We start from the raw sequence: 20,071 nt of genomic DNA, 5'->3' as shown, positions 1-20,071 counted from the left end.
AGGGAATTTTCATCAGAGATTCCTCTAATTCGCCACTGAATGTCAACAATGTAACAAAAAAACAGCTGGAAAAGTTTCTATGTGGTGGTAAAGAAATTACTTCCAACTACAACATGTATTAAATTTAGCTTTAATAAGACCATTATTGTGTTTTAAATGAATCCCAATTGATTATTTGAAACATACTTTTTTGACTAACAACTATGTAGTAGATACATATCTACTGCATCGTTGTCAAGCATCAAGAAGAATGTTTCTAATAATTTCTATATTACCATACAACTGCCGTATTTAAGCTATGTTACATGCACATGGGAGGAATTGAGAGGGGATAATTTCTTAAGTAAATGCTTTCTCATCCGGGGTGGTGCACACAGCCTGTGGCCTCTGGTCGGCAACCTCCAAGAGGTAGGGTAGAGGAAGTCTTCTCTCTTCACCCATTACTGGCTTCAAGGATGGTGCAGAAAGCTTGTTGACAAAAGGGCTATCTGCAAACATCAACAAGCCTTGTTTCTCACAGACCAGGTGTCTGGAGGTTCTGGGGGAGAAGCTGAGAATTAGAATGTTCAGGAAGTAGAGAGAATAGTAGAGTCTGCATATTTCCTCAAGTTATTCAAATCCTTCTACTCTCCCACTCCTAACATGACCCAGGCTTGGCTCCTGCCCAACATTGCCACCTGGATTCTTCCATTAAAATGCAGATAAAATCTGCCTGGGGTCAAGCCTTATTTTGCAATTAAGCAATTACTTTATGTTAAAAGTCACTTACTTACGAATGTTATATGAAATATCTACAAAACAGAATGTCAGAACATATGAAACTATTAGATGGGACAACAGTAAAGGAAAAGTCCCTGTAGTTGCCACCTGTGTCCAGAAATAAGCCATTACTAGAGCCTTAGGGAGCATCTTTTACAACTCTCTTTTTTTCTTTCCCCACATTTTTTATGGTTATTATTTAGAAACATGTGGGTGGCTAAATCTAGCTAATCAACATAGGCATTAGCTGTCTCTCATCCCAGAGATACTCAGAAACATGAATTTGGTATTAATCACTGACTCTTTGTATCACTGTAGTGTTTCCACTCTGCTTGAATCCCTATGATATTTATTTTTACTTTGACTTAAGCTTCATCATGGAATAATGCTATGCACTGTTCTTTGACTTGATTCTTTAGCTCAATATCTTTGGTATGGCTTAAATAGTACATAAGCCATTTGATGTTAAAGAATAGCAAAGAATGCTATATACCCGGTTGCATGTCTTTTGTAGATTTAGCTGGAGTACTTCGTGCTTTTCATGCTTAAATAAATAAATAAATTTTTTTTACCAGTGTTAGTATATGCCAGGGTACTTCAAAATGTTTCATAGAAAAATGGAATTAAAACAGAACTATAAATTTGTGGGAAAAAATGAAATTGTGTATATGAGAGGTTTTCAAAAGGTTTATGAAAATACATACTGTGAATTGAACTGTGCATAGATTTTAAGTTTTTTGCACTTAAATAGCATTATCTTTTCATTCATTTTTCCAGAAATATATGGAATCATATATTTGAAATGGACTTTATTTTTTGATTTTGTATTAAAAAGCTTTCAAGCTCTTATTAATTCCAACACTTTTTTATACTCAATATGCCCAATTACTATATTAAAATAGCCATTTCCCTTGTGTTAGTTGAAAGTTACATGACTCTTTTACTTCTTTAGCTATTGTCAGGTATTTAAAGTCCAACATAAAGCAACATTTTGCTCCTGAATAACATAAGCGACTGGCAATTCTTTATCCCTTCATGACCACAATTTAATTTTTTCAAATTAGGCATTATTAGTATTTTTTAACAGATCTAGCTGCCTCTTGCCAGCATCTCAGAGTTTCCTTAATATCCTTTCTGCCTAGATTAATCTCTTTAAACACCACAAACTGTTTCCATAGTTACAAACCAAAGGTTGACTTTTGTGTTCAGACTCCATGCCACTTGATATTAAAATATCTGAAACTGTTTCAAGCAGCAGGAATCTTACAGTTTGACAAAGAATATGTATGTAAAAAGCAGATGACAACATGCATTCCGGTATTTGTTAGTTTGAAATAAAACAAAAATTGTCAAACTTTCAATTTTTTTAAAGACACAGGTTTCACGAGAGGGTTTCAAAGCTACTGGGTAACAAATATTTGCCACATTGTGCTTTGGGCTTGTACAGTTGCATGTATAGAGTATGTAACTGATTGAGGTGGCCTGCTTATTTTATCAAGCATGTAGCATTTACAGAATCTTAATGTCATTTTGATGTGTATTTTTTAAGTTGGGCAAAGGTGATGTCTGTATAGATGAGAGTACTTCAAAAGGTTTGTGGGAAAATGACATTAAAAGATAAGTTGATTTTGGTGCAAAAACTGTTGAAATTCATGCAAATGAGGTGTCCTCAAGAAGTTTATGGAAAATGAGTATTATGAAAAACTGCATGGCTCTCAAAAATCTTTCCACCAGCATAAGCTCAGCTTTTAATTTCATTTCCCATGAACTCTTTGGGAAATTTTCTCCTATATTAGAAGGAATATATTACAATGGTTTTGTTTTCAAATTATTACATAACTGGCACAGTGACATGTAAGCAAGAACATGAGGTTGGTATTTGTGAGGCTCCTTACTCTTAGGGAAATATGAATTCCTGCCCTTCCCATTAGACAGAGCCCAGTAGTTCTCTCAGCTCGCTGATGCCAGTGCTACAACACGCACATGCATCATCCAGGGCAAAATATGGACGTAGTCGGCGTGCCAGCATGGAATACTCTCTTAGGCTGGCTGTTGTTGTCTATTGCATTTGCACAGCGTTCACACCATATGCCAGTTATTATGCCAAAAATAAACCCCAAGCAAGGAAAGCATTAGAACCATAGATTCATTCCAAGTGCAAAATTCCAATTATCAAAGCCTAAACACAAGACTTTTATTAAGACATCCACTTTGATCTGCGCTGTAATTGGCACACTTTCTCCTAAGTGGCACTGGCCATTTAGGGTTGCACTTCTATTTTACGTGTCCTTTACGAACAGTAACACAGCATGATAGTAGGACCCTCTGTTTGGTGGAATGCGGGTGAGAGCATTGGACCCACCCTCAGCCTTGGCTCCTCTGCCGCTTAGCTGTGGGTTCAGCAATCAACCTTGGTGCCATGGAGGCTTCAGAAAGGAGCTGCTGTCACCACCAGCCCATCAGAATGCATCCTGATGATTCTCCAGCTACCAAAAGTTAGAGCTCCCCCGAATTCCCTGTCAGGGCTGCTGGTCACAATAGACTGTGGTCTGGAAAAGCAATTTGGTTCTAAATCGATACCTAACTCTGATGTCAGCGGTTAGAGTGATTTTGACATTTTAAATTTGGTAGCATGTGGCATTGTTACTATAGAGTATAAATTATGAGTATTTAATTTTCTTACAAATAGAATAGGAGCTATAACATCTCTCCCAAACACTCAAAACCAAAGACAGAATGTTAGAAAAGCATACAAGTCTCGCTGGGATCCAAGTGAGTGACAGATGCCCTGAAGGTGTTTTGGACTAGGTCGGTTATCTGGGGGAGCTGCTTCAAATAAAGCAAGAAGCAGTGTGGTTTCCAGGCTGTATTTCCAGAAACAGTGCAGGTTCTTTCACCAGAAAAAAAAAAAAAAAAAAAAAAAAAGCTTGTAAAAGCCCACGGTTATTAAATTGTCTCCTTCTAAGTTCAGAGTTCATAAAGATATTAAATCTATATCTGATGCACAGAGCAGGAGAGATAGAGATCTTCCAGCCACTGATTGACTCCCCAAATGGCTGCAATGGCCAGTGCTGCCCCAGGCTGAAGCCAGGAGCCTGGCACTGTGCCTGGGTCTCCTACATGAGCGGCAGAGGCCATCTTCCACCGTCTTCCCAGGAGTGTCATCGGGAAATTCAGTAAGAAGCAGTGTAGCCAGGACCCAAGCCAGTGCTCTGATGTGGGATCCGAGAGTCACGAGTGGCAGCTTAACCCACTGTGCTACCACACTGGCCCCTGCACGGAAACATCCTAACCACGCATCACAGCCATGCTGGGAGTGATGCTTAGTATCCCCTCTTTACAGAACAGGAGACCCAGCTTCATACAATCTGAGCATCTTACATCAGGCCACAAAATTAGCAGACTTTGAGGCCAGGGACTGGAGCTAAATTAAGTTCCCAGCACTGGGATGTGTGTCTTCAGGCTTCTACCATTCAAAATCAGTGTACATTCAACAACTTGCTATTCGATGGGACTTCTGACAGTGAAAGCCAAGTAAATATTAATAATTTTAAATGGAGACAAAGATTTTGTTGTAAAGTGGTGGAAAAAGAGTGGAAACCAGAGAAAGCAATTATGTTCAGGAGATGTATTTCTTCATCTGGGGGCAGAAACTGGAGCACAACATTATCCTCACATTCAACTACCCTGGCAGGCATAGTGACAGAGAGAGACAGGTAGAAAGAACTCTCATCCCCTGGTTTGTTCCCCAAATGCCTGCAACAGCTGGGCATGGACTAGGGCCAAAGCCAGCAGCTGGGAACTCAGTCTGGGTCTCCCAGATGCATTTCAGGTACCCAACCACTTGAGCTGTCACCTGCTCCCTTCCAGGGGCTGCACTAACGGGAAGCTGGTGTCAGGAGCAGACCCAGTATTGAGCCCAGGGACTCCAGTACAGGATAGGGCGTCTTCACCACTAGGCTAAATGCCCACTCCCATGTTCCTTCTTCGGTATGAGGATATGAAAGCTATCACTGAGTGCCTTCCATAGACCTGACCCTGAGCTGGGCACTGGGAACATGATGGTATGGAAGAGACAGCTTTCACCTTGTGTCGCTTACTAGCCAAGAGGACTCCCATGACCCAGACATGTCGGTAAAGTGATGAAGATGGAAGTAGAGGCCATCCCAGGACTATGGAGACCTATGCATGGTGATGCCAAAGTGAGCATGTGAGAAACAGACCATGGGGGCTGGTGCTGTGGTGTAGTGTGTTAAACCCCCTTCTGCAGAGCCAGCATCCCATACAGGCACTGGTGTGAGTCCCAGCTGCTCCACTTCTGATCCAGCTCCCTGCTGATGTACCTGGGAAAGCAGTAGAAGATGACTCAAGTGCTTTGGCCCCTGCACCCATGTGGGAAACCCAAAGAAACTCCTGGCTTTGGACCAGCCCAGCTCTGGCTATTTCACCATTTGTGGTAACAGCCATGGAAAGCACTGAAGTTATATGTGGGACAATGACAGGGCCATGTTCTATTCAATTCAGAATGGAAACTGGACTGGGGGAGAGGGGGCAGGTAAGTGCAGGGAGAAGGTGGGAGATGCTGGTGGCTTGGATGAAGGCAAAAGTGGTGGAGGCAGAGAGGGGTGAATTCAGGTGGTGGTCAGCCAGTGTACTCTCCAGGGGTCATGGTAGGCTATGCAGGGACAAGGGCGACTCAAGGGGTAGCAACTAGATTTCTTATGTGTTTGAACCCTGAAAATATGTGAAAGTTCTCAACTTGATTCCCGATGGCCCTGGTCAGAAAGGAAGGGAAGCCAGGCAAGGGGGGCCTTGGAGGGGCGGGTGAGCATGCCAGCACAAGGATCCAAGGCGGTTTGGGACATTTTTAAAATAATCAGAAGATCATTTACTTTTCCTTCCTTCTCTCCTGGGGATTCAAAACAGGACAACTCACTGTCAAAGATCCCAAGTTTCTCGATTTTGAAGTCAGGAACGAAGTGCAGCTCATCGTTGTAGCTGAAAGTGGTGGGCAGAGAGCGTACAGCAAAGTTGCAGTCTTGATACAGGATGTGAATGATAACCTACCCCGCTTTGGGCAAAGCGTTTACCAGGCATCGGTGTCTGAAGGCCAGAGCCACAATACTCATGTCGTACAGGTAACAGAAATACATTTGTGTGTGTGTATGTGTGTGTGCGTGCACACACAAGTATTAGAATCACAGTCAATAACATCCAGATAGCTGAGGCCCATGTCCAACACAGAACTTAACATGTCAGTGTTTCCCAGGTGTGCTCAGTGTTTGGTGGATTGGCTGAAACCCTATACAGAAGGGATTCCCTCTTCTCTTTCTTCACTCAGTGCTCGGTACTGTCTTCCTCCTTTCTCTGGGAACCCCGTGAGCACTCTCAGGGAGCAGGTAGGGACACAGCAAACCACCAGCGTTGTAAATTCTACCGTTCAGTGGAGAAGTCAGAAATAGGAGTATATCATTTAAATGCCACATCATTCATGCAAGACTACAAGTGTGCATTTAGTTTCATGGGAGAAAAGAGGAAAAACGTCAGCTCTTCCTGGAGGAGAAGTCTAAGGCCTCCCAGAACGACATTTGCACAAGGTCTCGAGCAGGGGTGGAGGAATATCTGGCCCATGGGCCATATAAGGCCCGTGGAAGTCATTTGGTCTGGCAACTGCAGGCAGGACTCGAAATTTAATAAATCTATAGCAGGCTAACTTTTAAGTTGATAATTTTGTATGGCCTGTGAATGATGTTATAAATATCCACATGGCCCTTGGCGGGATAAACGTTCCCACCCCTGCTGGAAATCACCCTCCCTTTACTTCCAGCCTGGCTCCCGAGGCACCTGATTCCCTCTGTGGGTGCAGGCAGGACCAGCACTGGCAGCTGTCTTGCAGTCCCAGCTCTGTGCCCCGACGCACCACTGCAATCGGCTGTTGCAGATTCATGTGTGCTATGGTAGCCGTGCTGCTGCAGTCGCCAGCGTGTTCCAGACGTGTTTACTGTGGTGTCAGCCATGACTGAGATGTTTAAGGAGAAGCTGGGGACGTTTGCTTTTCCAATCTTTATCGTCCCTGCCCAGTCCAGGCTACTTTGTCATACTGGGGCCCTGCAGCATCACGCCGCTCTCTCCCACCTGGTAGCCTGGGCCAGCCTGTGCTGCATAGTACATAATTAGTGAGAAGGAAGACACCACTAAAGCCCAGTACTCCAAGTGACAGAGCTCTCAAGGGCCAACTCTGGGGTGGAGACATTGCATTTCATTCTTTTCTATGTCTAGATCATTCATATTCCAGGAAGCTGGTAGTGCCATTCTCCCATGTCTTGTTCAAAAACTAGAAACATAGGAGGCTCAAGAACGCATCATCTGCAGAAGTCACTTTGGATTTTGGCTGCTGTACAGCCAGTCTGGCCTTCCTTTGGGTACAGCTCCACAAACTTCCTGTGAGGCCCTGGCCCTCCTCTGCTGCATGCAATCCTGCTAGGAATGGCAGTGACATTACTCATCTGCCTTCTGCCCTACCCCACGAACGGTCTGGTTACCTGCCTCTGTCCCTGCCCAGCCAACTCTCCCTGGGTGAAGGGCTCCCAAGACAGAGACAGATTACATGAATCCTCTTGATGGCTAGAAGAAGCTGTGCTCTCGGCCTTCCTCCCCGCCCCCGAGCTGCTCCTGTGCAGGCCATTCTAACACATTGCACACACTGACACACCGCATCTACGTTGCCAAAGGAAGACCAGGAAGACCAGCTGCTTTTCCCGATGCTCGCGAAGGGAACTGTGTATTGCTGCCTTTCTGGCCCAAAGAGCTTGCTCATGAGATCCAGGGTGGTCTCTTGGGCCCCTCTGGTGCCCTGAGAGCTATGACAGCCGTGTCGAGGCTGGATTGAGAGGGTAGGGAGTCACAAATAAGATCCCGCTAGGACAGCAGTGTAGTATCCTGGCAAAGGGAAGACAGGGCAGGTGAGGTGAAGCCAAGGCTGTGGACATAGAGGAGTGTGTGTGTGTGTGTGTGTGTGTGTGACATATATGTATATATAAATGGAATCTTTTTTTTTTTTTTTTTTTTTTTTTTTTTTTTTTTTTTGACAGGCAGAGTGGACAGTGAGAGAGAGAGACAGAGAGAAAGGTCTTCCTTTTTGCCGTTGGTTCACCCTCCAATGGCCGCCGCTGCAGCCGGCACACCGTGCTGATCCTGGCAGGAGCCAGGAGCCAGGTGCTTTTCCTGGTCTCCCATGGGGTGCAGGGCCCAAGCACCTGGGCCATCCTCCACTGCACTCCCTGGCCATAGCAGAGAGCTGGCCTGGAAGAGGGGCGACCGGGACAGAATCCGGCGCCCCAACCGGGACTAGAACCCGGTGTGCCGGCGCCGCAAGGTGGAGGATTAGCCTATTGAGCCACGGCGCCGGCCCCTATAAATGGAATCTTAATAATGTTGTCAACTTCTTCTTAAACCAGATCTTGAACCCACTGATATATTTTGGTCTAGTGATTACAATTAATGCAGATCAAACAGTATACAAAGTCACTTCACAAAATTCACAGAAAGTGTAATTAAAAACTTATTTTGTAACCAAAATATTTAAATCCATGCATATGAAGGTCCTTCACAACACTCAGGGAAAGTGTGTATTTATGAAAAAACTATATGTGGATTTCAAACACTTTGTACCAAATGTGTTATTTAATTTCTTCTTCTACTTCTAGAAGTCACTTGTTTATTTATTTGAAAGGCAGAGTGATAGAGAGGGAGAGAGAGTGAAAGAGAAAGAGATCTGCCCACTGACTCATTCCCCAAATGGCCACAACAGCCAGGTCTGGGTCAGGCTGAAACCAAGATACGGGAATTCCATCCAGGTCTCTCACATGAGTGGCAGAGGAACAAAGATTAGCCATCCTCCTCTACCTTTCCAGGCGCATTAGCAGGGAGCTGAATGGCAAGTGGAGCCACTGGGACTTGAACCAGCACTCTGATATGGGATGCCAGTGTTGTGAGCCTAGGGTTCTCTTCTCCATGGGGAATGATGCACAACTATTGTTTTACACTCAATACTGCTTTGATGACCCATCAAATAAATGATCTGGATCTATATTTGTTAACACTGAATCTAAACTTTCTTTCATTTTTAAAAGATCTCTTAAAGTTAAAATTTATTACAAAACAAATCCACACATGGCCTATTTTATAGGAAATACTTAAAGCAGAAAAAAAGAACAAATAAAATCACTTACTGTGTGAGGATATCCTACGACATCTCTTTGCTTTTCTGCTACCATGAATCTATGTACAGTACTGGAAATTTTCTGTTCAAGCAAATCAGATTTTTTTCAACTGATTTTTCCTATAATGTAGAATTGCAGCTCAAACATATGTGCAACTCCTACTCAAAGTCACTTGGAAATCCTCTGGACAAGAATGCAGAGAAGGCCTTCCTCCCTGCCCCCTCGCAGCCCCATCCACTTTATTAAAAAGTTAGAAGTGGCATGGCAGGTTAAGCCGCCACCTGTGACCCCTGAATCCCATGTGGGCACTGGTTCAAGTCCTCGCTACTTCACTTCCTATCTAGTTCCCTGTTAATGTGCCTGAGAAAGCAGCAGAGGATGGCCCAAGTGCTTGGGCTTCTGCACCTGCATGAGACCAGAGGAAGCTCTCTGTCAGTCTGTAGATTTTCTTCATAATGCATTTCTCTGAAAAACAGGCTTTCCTAATGTTGCAGATTAAATCTAACAGAAACGCGTTCCTCGCAGGTTTTTGCTACTGACCTGGATAGTGGGCTGAATGGCCTCCTTGAGTATTCTCTCGTCTCTGGCAACCATGAAGAGGTGTTCCAGATCGATGCACTCAGTGGTGTGGTGACAACAAGGGTGGTTCTGGATTATGAGAGCAGCAGCTCCTACAGGTTTGTCCAGGATTCCGCTCCATTTGATCAACTGTTCTGCTTGGTCCTTGAGGCATGACTTTTTATTGTGCAAACTTGATTCTAAAATGTGTTTTCCCTTTGGTATAACTTAGGATCATCCTTTTTACATATTAAAATAGTCTTAGAAATTATGGTCTATCGGGGAAAAGTGATTAGCCTAGAAGAAGTTGCAGGTCTCGTTCTAAGAGTTGATGCATTTGGGATGCTGTGAAGTACTAAATGATGTGATGTGAGATGTCTCCGGAACTAGAGAGCCCTCAGCAAAGGTTTGTTGGTATTGTTTTTAAAAACAAATGAAGGCTGCCAGTGCCGCGGCTCAGTAGGCTAATCCTCTGCCTTGCGGCGCCAGCACACCGGGTTCTGGTCCCGGTTGGGGCACCGGATTCTGTCCCGGTTGCCCCTCTTCCAGGCCAGCTCTCTGCTGTGGCCAGGGAGTGCAGTGGAGGATGGCCCAAATGCTTGGGCCCTGCACCCCATGGGAGACCAGGAGAAGCACCTGGCTCCTGCCTTCGGATCAGCACGGTACGCCAGCCGCGGCAGCCATTGGAGGGTGAACCAACGGCAAAGGAAGACCTTTCTCTCTCTCTCTCTCTCTCTCTCTCACTGTCCACTCTGCCTGTCAAAAAATAAATTAATTAATTAATCAAAATTAAAAAAAAAAAAAAAACAAATGAAGGCTGAATGGCATTTGTTTTTTTAACTCTTTTTAAAAATATTTTTTTGCAATGTATGGTTCTTTTTTTAAAAAAAATATTCATTTATTTATTTGAAAGGCAGAGGTACAGAGAGAGAGGGAGAAACAGAAGGAGAAAGAGATATCTTCCACCTGTTGGTTCACTCCCCAGATGGTCACTGCTGCTGGGTCTGGGACAGGCTGAAGCCAGGAGCCTGGAACTCCATCCAGGTCTCCTACATGAGTGGCAGGCACCCAAGCACTTGGGCCAGCATTTGCTGCTCTCCCAGATGCATTAGCAGGGAGCTGGTTCAGAAGTAAAGCAGCCAGGACTCACAATGGTGCTCCTAAGGGATGCCAGCATCGTAGGCAATGACTTAATTCTTGATTCTTACTTTGTGTATGAAAATGTAACCTTGTCATCAGGGGCCTTATTGCAGTTCCCAGAGATGATCTTATTCAAAGTACAGGTTTAACATTAGCATGTTTCATTAGAGTCCAAGATACGCTGGCCTTATACAGCGTTCTATAAAGGGGGGAACAGTAGTGTCACAGGTATTGTAGGTATCTGGAAAAGTCAGAGATACAAAAGTCTAGGCTTAGAGCAAACATATTTGGAGTATCCCAGTCCATAACAGTGAAAGACTGTCAAAAACCTGAAAGGTCCATGAGTGAGGAGTGCATAAGGAAGGCTGGCACAACCCTTCTGTGGAACCCCATGAAACTGGTTGTTAGGAGAAGTTGGTGTGAGACGTGTGTACTTGCTGATGGGAGCAGAGCTCTAGGATCTGGCCCTGTGTGAAGGAAGCAGCAAGCTGTGCTATAGGGCTCCCCAACATGGCTGTTTGAGGAAAAGCAGACCATGCATTTTGGAATAGTTCTGGAAGAAAACACAATGAACTGTTAACTGTGTTTGGCCAGCCTGTGGTCTGAGAGAGGCGTGGCTTTCTCATTGTACAATTCAATACACTTTTTGGTTATGTTGTGGTTTTTCTGAAAGCCTTTGCTCATACCATAGTGTAGTCCCCCTTCTCTGCAAGGGTTGTGCTCCAAGACCCCAGTGGGTACCTGAAATTGCAGGAAATACTGAACTCCGTATGTCCCGAGTTCCCATACGCCCTGCAGCATTACCACGTGTGAGTACCACGCTTAACCTGCCCTTCTGTGTTTTACCCCCTGGTCCTTACCTCCTCTGCAGTGCTACTCCTGTGGTTTGGGGCCATTATTATGTGAAGTAAGGGTTACTTGAACATAAGCACTGTGATATGATACTGTGACAGTCCAACTGATAACTAAAATGGCTAGTATGTGGCTAACAGGCAGGTAGGGTATACAGAGTGGATATGTGGGTCAAAGGGACAGTCACAAAACATGTGCAGGATTTCCTCACACTACCTGGGGAGGCACACAATTTAAAACTTATACATTGTTTATTTCTGCGCTTTATTTATTTATTTTTATTTTTGATGGAGGATAACTAAAATTACGGACAATCAAATCACAGTTAAGGGGGAACTACTATATTTCATTTCATCCTCACAACCACCTCAAGAGGAAGTTCAGTTGGGTGTTTTGTTATGTACTTAACAGGCAGTATGGTGGTTTGCTCAGGGTCACAGAGCTGTTTAGGGATTGAACTTGGACTTGCACCCAGGTAGTGTTGTTGTGAGTTATACAAGCTCCAGAGCAGGCTTCCTGTTTGGGGAAAAGCTAGATTACAGGAGAGTACACGTCAGTATTTTCCTATGCCAGACGACTTTCATGTTTTATGAGGAAAATACAATATGTTCATGTGGTTGAACGACAAGAACGGATTAAAACGGAGTATGTTACTGGGTGTCTTGGATTAATTAACCTCAGAAAACCCTCCCATCTTTAAACATAACATTGTTTAGTCTTTTTGTTTAATATATTTCAAATTATTTTACTTCAAGAGTATTTTAGAAGTTTAAGATCTTATTCTGTGCTAACTTTGAGGAATGTCTTTCAACAATATTTTAGTGAAATTAATTGTTACGATCCTTGCATAATTTGTTAACAATTGATTGCTGCAGCATTGTTTCTGTAGTAAGTTTAAGCCGGAAGCTGCCTTTCTCCTCCACGGATGGCTGCAGGTAAATCTCAGCCTAGTTGCCATCTGAGTGATCACGAATCAGAGACCACTAATGGCCTGTTGAGTCCAGGAATGAAGCGTTTCCTAATTGTGATGACTTTCTGCTCCAGTGTTCTCATTCAATGCAGCCTAATTAACAATGAAATCTAACTTCTTTCAACTTTTTCCTATTTGCGTCATAGCTTCCATGTTCCCAACATTTAAATTGGCCCCGATATTTAAAAGGACCTTTCTTTAATTCCCCATGAAGAATTTAACTCAAGGCTGGAAGAAGCAAGAACTGAGAGAAGCTGGGCCACTCACACACTGTTCCAGAAAGGGGCACTGAGCCACACGCAAACACACATACATACATACACACACAGCATACACACATACATGTGTACACACACATGGCACACACACATACATGCGTACACACATACACACACACACACAGTGTGCAGCATCACCAAGGCCAGCAGATATTTTAAGCATCCTGCCATGTGGCCTCTCCCCTCACCCACTGTCAACTCTTGCTCACCTTGTGGCTTCTGTTCCTCTTCAATGACGTCCTTAATATTTAGGACAATAAAAAATGGAGGTCAATTTTTCCTTAATCTGCTACAATTTGATGAACGCTTTGAATGAGGTGCCATTTACATGTTTCACCTTTATTTAAAGTGCTGTTAGTTCATCTAATTGAGGGAAATATTACCAATTTCAGTCCTTTGTGTTGAAACATAAAACCAAGGGCAGACATGAGCCCAGTGGTTAAGATGCTGCTTGGGATGCCTGCCTCTCATATCAGGGCGCCTGAGTTCAAGTCTTGGCTCCGTTCCTGATTTCAGCTTCCTTCTATTGCACACCCGGGTAGGTAGCAGTGTTGGCTCAGTTAGTTGGGTCACTACCACCCTTGTGGGAGAGTCAGATTGAGTTCCTGACTCAAGACGTTGTGGGCATTTGTGAAGTAAAACAGTGAATAGAAGATCTCCCTCTGTCTTTGCCTCTTCAAATAAATAAATAAAATTACATATATAATGAAAAGGATAAAGGAAGTATTTATGATTCTGCCAACTATATTAAATTATTTTAGTTTTCATGTGATGCCTCCTCTAAGAAAACTCAGTGGAAAGATGACAAATTACAAAATAGGCCATTACATACATTCTGTCTGCCTGCCTGATATACCTTAATTTGTAAAAACTATTTCCCAAGCATGAGGCTGGGGATATTAAAAATAAATGAAACATATTAAATAAAAGTTTAAAAAAATAAATGAAACAGTCCTTGGTGTCAGGGAGCTTAGAAATTGAGTCCCAGTTAAACTCGTGGCAGGAAACTTGTTCAGAATCACAGTACTTGTCAATTATGGAGCCCCTGCTTACATTCATTGTCAAATTGAATTTGTATAATAGACATGATTTACAGACTGTTGAAATTGACATTCAGAGGGCTAAAGTTGTTTAGCCAACAGATGAACCTAGTAAGCATGATGGCGTGGTTCTAGCCGATGTGTGCTCGTAGGAAGACTTCCTATGGCACCATGTGAATGAGACTTAGAAGGACAAACGTGAGTATGTATATTTATAAAACACAGAAAAGAGAATGATTTCTAATTAAATGAATGTTAATAAGCCATAGCAGGCAGTTATTAAATAACACGTTTAAGTGTGAAGATACAGAAATGGAATTTGAATCACTGCCTTCTGCTACTTGACTTGTAACTGAAATAAACCTGCCACTATTTAAATAGGACATTGATATTCATATAAGACTTGTTATACTCCACAGTCAAGAGTTTTGGCCTTTTGAGAGAGTTTAAATAAAAATAAGCAAAACAAATTGAGGCAAATAATTTAAGTGTTTAAAAACTCCAGTTCTGTAGCGTAATTATTCAACGTCAGAAGAACAGTTATTGCCAGGAGCGATGCTAGACTCCTAATGTACTCTCCATTGAATGTTCCTTATGACTGTGCGAGAAATGAGAAAAAGCAGTTATATATACAAGGTAACACATTATCTTTTCCGAAATACACAAATTCAAAGCAGCAGAACTGGGATTGGAAGCTCAGTACTTTGACTATCAAAGGAACAGGGAATAAAAGGCATCCCAGGCAAAGGCCTAAGGAAAGGCATGGACACACAGTGTTGGGTGTGTTTAGAAATAGGAAACAGCAGAGTGCACCTGGAAAGGAAGTGAGTCATAAAAGAGACTGGTAGGTTATAGGATAAATTTGAAGAGCCATCTGATGGAAATTGTACTTTATTCTGTGAGCCATATAGGTAGTTGAGTGGATATTCAGATCTTTATTTTTTTTAGGATCAATTTATTTATTTAATTAGTTGGTTAGTAGGGGAGAGAGATCAATCTTCCTTCTGCTGGTTCACTCCCCAAACCACTGCAACAGCCATATCTGGGCCAGGTCAAAACCTGGAGCCAGGCACTCCATCCAGGTCTCCTAAGTGGGTGGCAGGGCCCCAAGTACTTGGGCCATCTTCTGTTGCATTCCTAGGTGCTTTAGCAGGAAGCTGGATCAGAAGTGGAGGAGCTGAGACTTGAACTGGCACTCCGACATGGGATGCTAGTATTGTAAGCCACGGAATAACCTGCTATCCCATAACACTGTCCCCCAAATCTTTACTTTAAAAACATCTTTTAATAGATGCATTGCAGGGAACTAGCATGATGAGACTGGTTAACCTAAAAAACAGCTGTGAGAGGTCTGTTACATGGATGACACTAGAGGACAGAAGGAAGAGACATGCTTCAAAGTTGGCTCTGGGATGGGCATTTGACTTAGAAGTTAAGACATGTGTGTTAGGACACCCAGGTCTCATATTGGAGTCCCTGGTATAGATTCCCCACTCTGACTATTCCAACTTTCTGCCCATGTAGATCCTGGAAGGCAACAGGTGATGGTTCAAGTAATGGGGTCACTGCTACCCACATGGGAGGCTTGGATTGTATTCTCAACTCCCAGCTTTGGCCCAGAGGCCTGGTCTCAGCCATTACCAGCAGTTGAGAGTGAACCAATGAATGGGAGCTCTTGCTCCCTCTGTCTCTGTTTCTCTTTGTTTCCTTCTCAAGTACACATGCACACACATATACACACATGTGAATAGGAATATTTTAAAAATACAAAAAATAATAAGCTAATATTAGCAGTTGTACCATAACTTGCAGTTGTGAAATAACATATCTTATATGTTACATATATACATATATATGTTGACTCATGAGACTATAAGAATTTGATGACAATTGGAATTCATTGAACAAGGAAGGAGTAGAGAATGTTGCCTTGTAGAAAATGTCTACATAGGAAATAATAAAATAGTAATAGTTAGGGATTATGATTTTAATTCTGGGCAATTTGAGTTGAGGGCCTATTACAAGAGCCAAAGTGAATATTTTCAGTTGCCTAAGATGTATAACGATCTAAAGTTCAGGAAACAGATCTCCACTCAAGATTTAGATTTGAGAATCCTCCAGGCAAAGGAGTACAATGGGATTACCCAGGGAGAATGTGTAAACTGAGAATTGATCACCATCTGAGGGCCAGGCAGAGAAATAGGAACCATAACATAGATTTAGTGAATAGAAAGATCCAGGAAAATAGTTGTCACAGGAACCACGGAAGGAGGTTGGACTGCATGAAAGACCAAAGCTTTACAGTGTGTTTTGCCTGCAGGGGTGGGGAATGTCTGCCCATGGACCATATAAGGTTGTGAAATTGTTTGGTCTGACCCTGCCGTGGCAACCGCAGGCAGCCTCAAAATTCACTAAATTGATAGCAGGATAATTTTTAAGTTGATAATTTTGTATGGCCCATGAACAATGTTAAAAATATCCAAATGGCCCTTGGCAGAAAAAGATTCCCTGACGCTAGTATTGTCTCTTAAAATATTCCCTAAGAAGTTTGCAAAAGTATAAGCTTGTCCCAGATGGTTTTCTATCACAATAACTTGAAGTATTCAATTGATAAAAGTTGAAGATTTTGTTCTGTTGAATACATTTTTTGTTTCAAATATTTTATTGTATCAAAGTAATATACGCTTAAAAATTAAATTGTATAAAAGAGTGTCAGTGGGTTTAGATCTAAGTTAGCAGTTACTGCCCATCACCCAACACTGTAGACATTTTGACCTGGTTTTCTCCATTATAATAAACACCCCTGTGTCCTAACTTCCAATTTTAGTCATTGTCTCTCAATTTTCTTCTGTAATAGATGTGGAGGTAACCTTCTCACACTGCAAATCTCTATTTATTCCTGTTGCCATTTTTCAGTTAGTCAATAAGCAATATTTACATTATACGACTATCTAAGTGTGTACTTTTTAGCCAGGCAGTGTGTGTGTGATTTCATTTCCTTTCATACACGACTCTCCTAGGCCCCTGGAATTGGTTATCATCTTTCCTTTTTACTTATCCATTTGCTGTTTCCATGTCCCTGATTCCTGGGAAACATTCCATCAGCTCCATCATCCCATGCCTCTTCTCCTCTCCTAAATACCTCTCATATAGAATATTCCACCAAGTCTTCCATTTTCTTGAAGAGCTGGTTCCTGTAGTGTCTGCCCTCACAATCCAGCAGGACTTTTGGCTCAGCCAGCCTACTGGCAAGATGAAATCCCATGACTGTGGTTTATTTCCCCCTAGGATGGACCAGTGGCTCCCAGATTCCATGTCTTTCTCTCTCTCTTTCCTTCTTTCTTTCTTTCTTTCTTTCCTTCTTTCTTTCTTTCTTTCCTTCTTTCTTTCTTTCTTTCTTTGACAGGCAGAGTGGACAGTGAGAGAGAGAGAGAGAGACAGAAAGAAAGGTCTTCCTTTTGCCGTTGGTTCACCCTCCAATGGCCGCCACGGCCGGCGCACTGTGGCCGCCGCATCGCGCTGATCTGAAGCCAGGATCCAGGTGCTTCTCCTGGTCTCCCATACGGGTGCAGGGCCCAAGGACTTGGGCCATCCTCCACTGCCCTCCCGGGCCATAGCAGAGAGCTGGCCTGGAAGAGGGGCAACCGGGACAGAATCCAGTGCCCCGACCGGGACTAGAACCCCGTGTGCCAGCGCCACAAGGCAGAGGATTAGCCTATTGAGCCACGGCGCCGGCCAATCTTCCTCTTTCTTAATCTCCATTTTTTGTAGGAAAAGTGCAACAGAAGTGATTTCCATGGTTCCTTGCATCACTGAATGTGCCCTTATTCTACCCTGATGTGTGTCACATATAATGGGTTGTATAGAAGTTGAAAATGTCTTGTAGAATTTTGAAGGCATTGCTCTGTTATTCTGTAAAATCCAGGGTTGCTGTTGAGAAGTCGGAAGCCATTTTAACTGTTTCACTCCCTTCCATGTCGAAGGTCCTCAGTTATTCCTTTGTCCCTAGTCTTCAGAACTGTAATTATACACTTTGAGGTGGGTCTCTGTGATCAGTACTCAATGTTGTGTTTAAATACAGAGATGTGTTTCTATTCTCTTGAATTATTTCAATGATAATTCCTTCCCATCCATTTTTTCTTTTCATTTTGCTTTACTTGCTTATTTTGCACTGTTCCTTTTTTTCCTGGAACCAGTTCAATCTAGTGTGGACTGCTTGGATTGATAGTATATGTTTGTATTTTATTTCCTGTTTGCCATTTCTTGTTTTGTGTGTTGGTCTATTTTTGTTGCTTTATTTTTCTGGGATATTTTCATAATGTTAGTCTTCTGAGCCATCTTTTTTTTTTCTCTAGTGAAGATTTGAGGGAATAGTATACTATTCTTTCTTTCTATTTCTTTACTATTATACTTCCCAAAGCTCTTTCTTGACCTTTAATCTTTTTCAAAGTAAACTGTTCTTATCTAATGGATGAATTATCTTCTAATAACTCTCTAAGGACATTCACTAGAATTATTATGTATTCTTGATTCATTTCAATATCTATCTCCACTAGGTTTCATTTTTCTCCTTTTCTCCTTTGATCTCTCCTAAGGCTTTCTATAAATAGTGATTATCTTTGGTGATGAGTGAGGGAAGAGCAAATTCAAAAGAATCTGAGTAGATTAGAAGAGCTTGACACTCCTCACTTTCAGATGAACCAGAGTGGGTGTTGACTGCTGGTAGGATGCTATGCAAACATCAGCCTGCAGTGTTTGCTTTTCTTTGAGAAAGGGCTTTCATTTCTCCAGGAAAGGTCCTCCAAGATCGCTTACCTTGCGTATGAACAGCAGTCATTCTTTTGCCTGGGAGGGAATAGCAATGGGCAAGAGGGCCGTGATTATTCTGTATGTTGAGTTATAAGATAGTCTCCCAGGGCAGGTGTTGGCCCACCAGTTAAGACTCCAGTTTACACGCCTGCATCCCCCATTGGAGTGCCTGGGTTCACGTCCTCACGGATTTCCTGATTGCAACCTCCTCTTTTCAGTTCAATACTCCACCCCCGCCACATCTGGAGCCTCCTCTTGCTTACCTGCTGGGGGTGACCGTGGCTTCTCACTTGACATTCTCTTCTTCTCAGTGCAATTTTTGAGACTTTATTTTTATGGGCAATTTTATGTTCACAGAAGAATTGAGAGGAAGGGACAAAGATACCCCATATGTTCCTTCACAAACAAGTCCCAGAGTTGCTCCACTTCCAATCTAGCTCCCTGCTGATGCACCCGGGAAAGCAGTGGAAGACAGCCCAAGTCCTTGGGCCCCTGCACCCATGTGGGAGATCCAAGAGAAGCTCCTGGCTCCCAGTTTTGGGTCAGCCCAGCTCCAGCTATTGCAGCCGTCTAGGGAGTGAATCAATGCATGGAAAATCTCTCTCTCTCTCTCACACTCACTCACTCACTCACTCTGTAACTCTGCATTTCAAATAAATAAATATATCTTAAGAGTGGTACAGTGTCACAGTGAAGCTGCATTTACCTATCGTTACAAACATCCCCCAAATCTTTTAGGATAGACTTTTGGTGTTGAACATTCTGAATGCATTTTAATCTCTGATTTGTACTGATACATTCATCTGCAATCTTTACTCAATCTGCTTGTTAGCTCCTAAAAATTGTTGATATTTCTCACATATTCCACCTACTAATATTTATTCCCATTTTCTTTTTAGCCTTAAGGACTTAGACCTTATCTCAAATTTAAAAAGTGTATCATTTTGATGGAATCTTGAGAGAAGGAAGAGATTAAAAACTTGTGACATTGGCCTGCTCTCCTTAACCAAAAATTATAATTCTTTGCATAGATGTTTCTGATGTTGGCTGATATTTTTATTCCTTAGAATTTCAAGGGAAACAGAAAATTCTTAGTAGACATTTTAGATGTACTTGAGTTTTGAGAAATCATCCACTCACAACTTCAGAATCTATTAAGGCAATGAAAAAAGATCCCAACTGATTCAGCACTGATGTAGTGATTATTTAACTGTTGCTTGAGATGCCTGCAGCTCATTTTAGAGTGCCTAGGTTGGAGTACTGGCCCTGCTTCCACATCCAGCGCCCTGTTAATGCACATCCTGGGTATCAGCAGTGATGACGCAAGTCATTGGGTCCTTGACACTTACATGGGAGACCTGGATTGAGTTGCCAACTCCTGGCTTCATCTTAGCCCAGCCCTGGCTATTGCAGGCATTTGGGGAGAAAGCCAGAAGGTGGAAG

The 20,071-nt window shown here is 42.7% G+C and overlaps 1 protein-coding gene across 1 annotated transcript in view; it reads left to right on the top strand.

The window, feature by feature from the left end:
- DCHS2 (dachsous cadherin-related 2) overlaps nucleotides 1–20,071 on the top strand; it is a 237,902-nt gene that overhangs the window by 204,040 nt on the left and 13,791 nt on the right. Inside the window, exons 15-16 of the mRNA XM_089302325.1 lie at nucleotides 5,686–5,897; nucleotides 9,507–9,658. Of these exons, the coding sequence (XP_089158451.1) occupies nucleotides 5,686–5,897; nucleotides 9,507–9,658 (364 nt within the window). The remainder of the gene's footprint in view (nucleotides 1–5,685; nucleotides 5,898–9,506; nucleotides 9,659–20,071) is intronic.

Source organism: Oryctolagus cuniculus, chromosome 8 (genome assembly GCF_051225735.1).
Source record: "Oryctolagus cuniculus isolate XC-2025 breed Fujian yellow rabbit chromosome 8, ASM5122573v1, whole genome shotgun sequence".
NCBI classification, from domain to species: domain Eukaryota; kingdom Metazoa; phylum Chordata; class Mammalia; order Lagomorpha; family Leporidae; genus Oryctolagus; species Oryctolagus cuniculus.
Note: the sequence above shows the minus strand (reverse complement) of the source record. Positions and strands in the feature narration are given on the sequence as shown.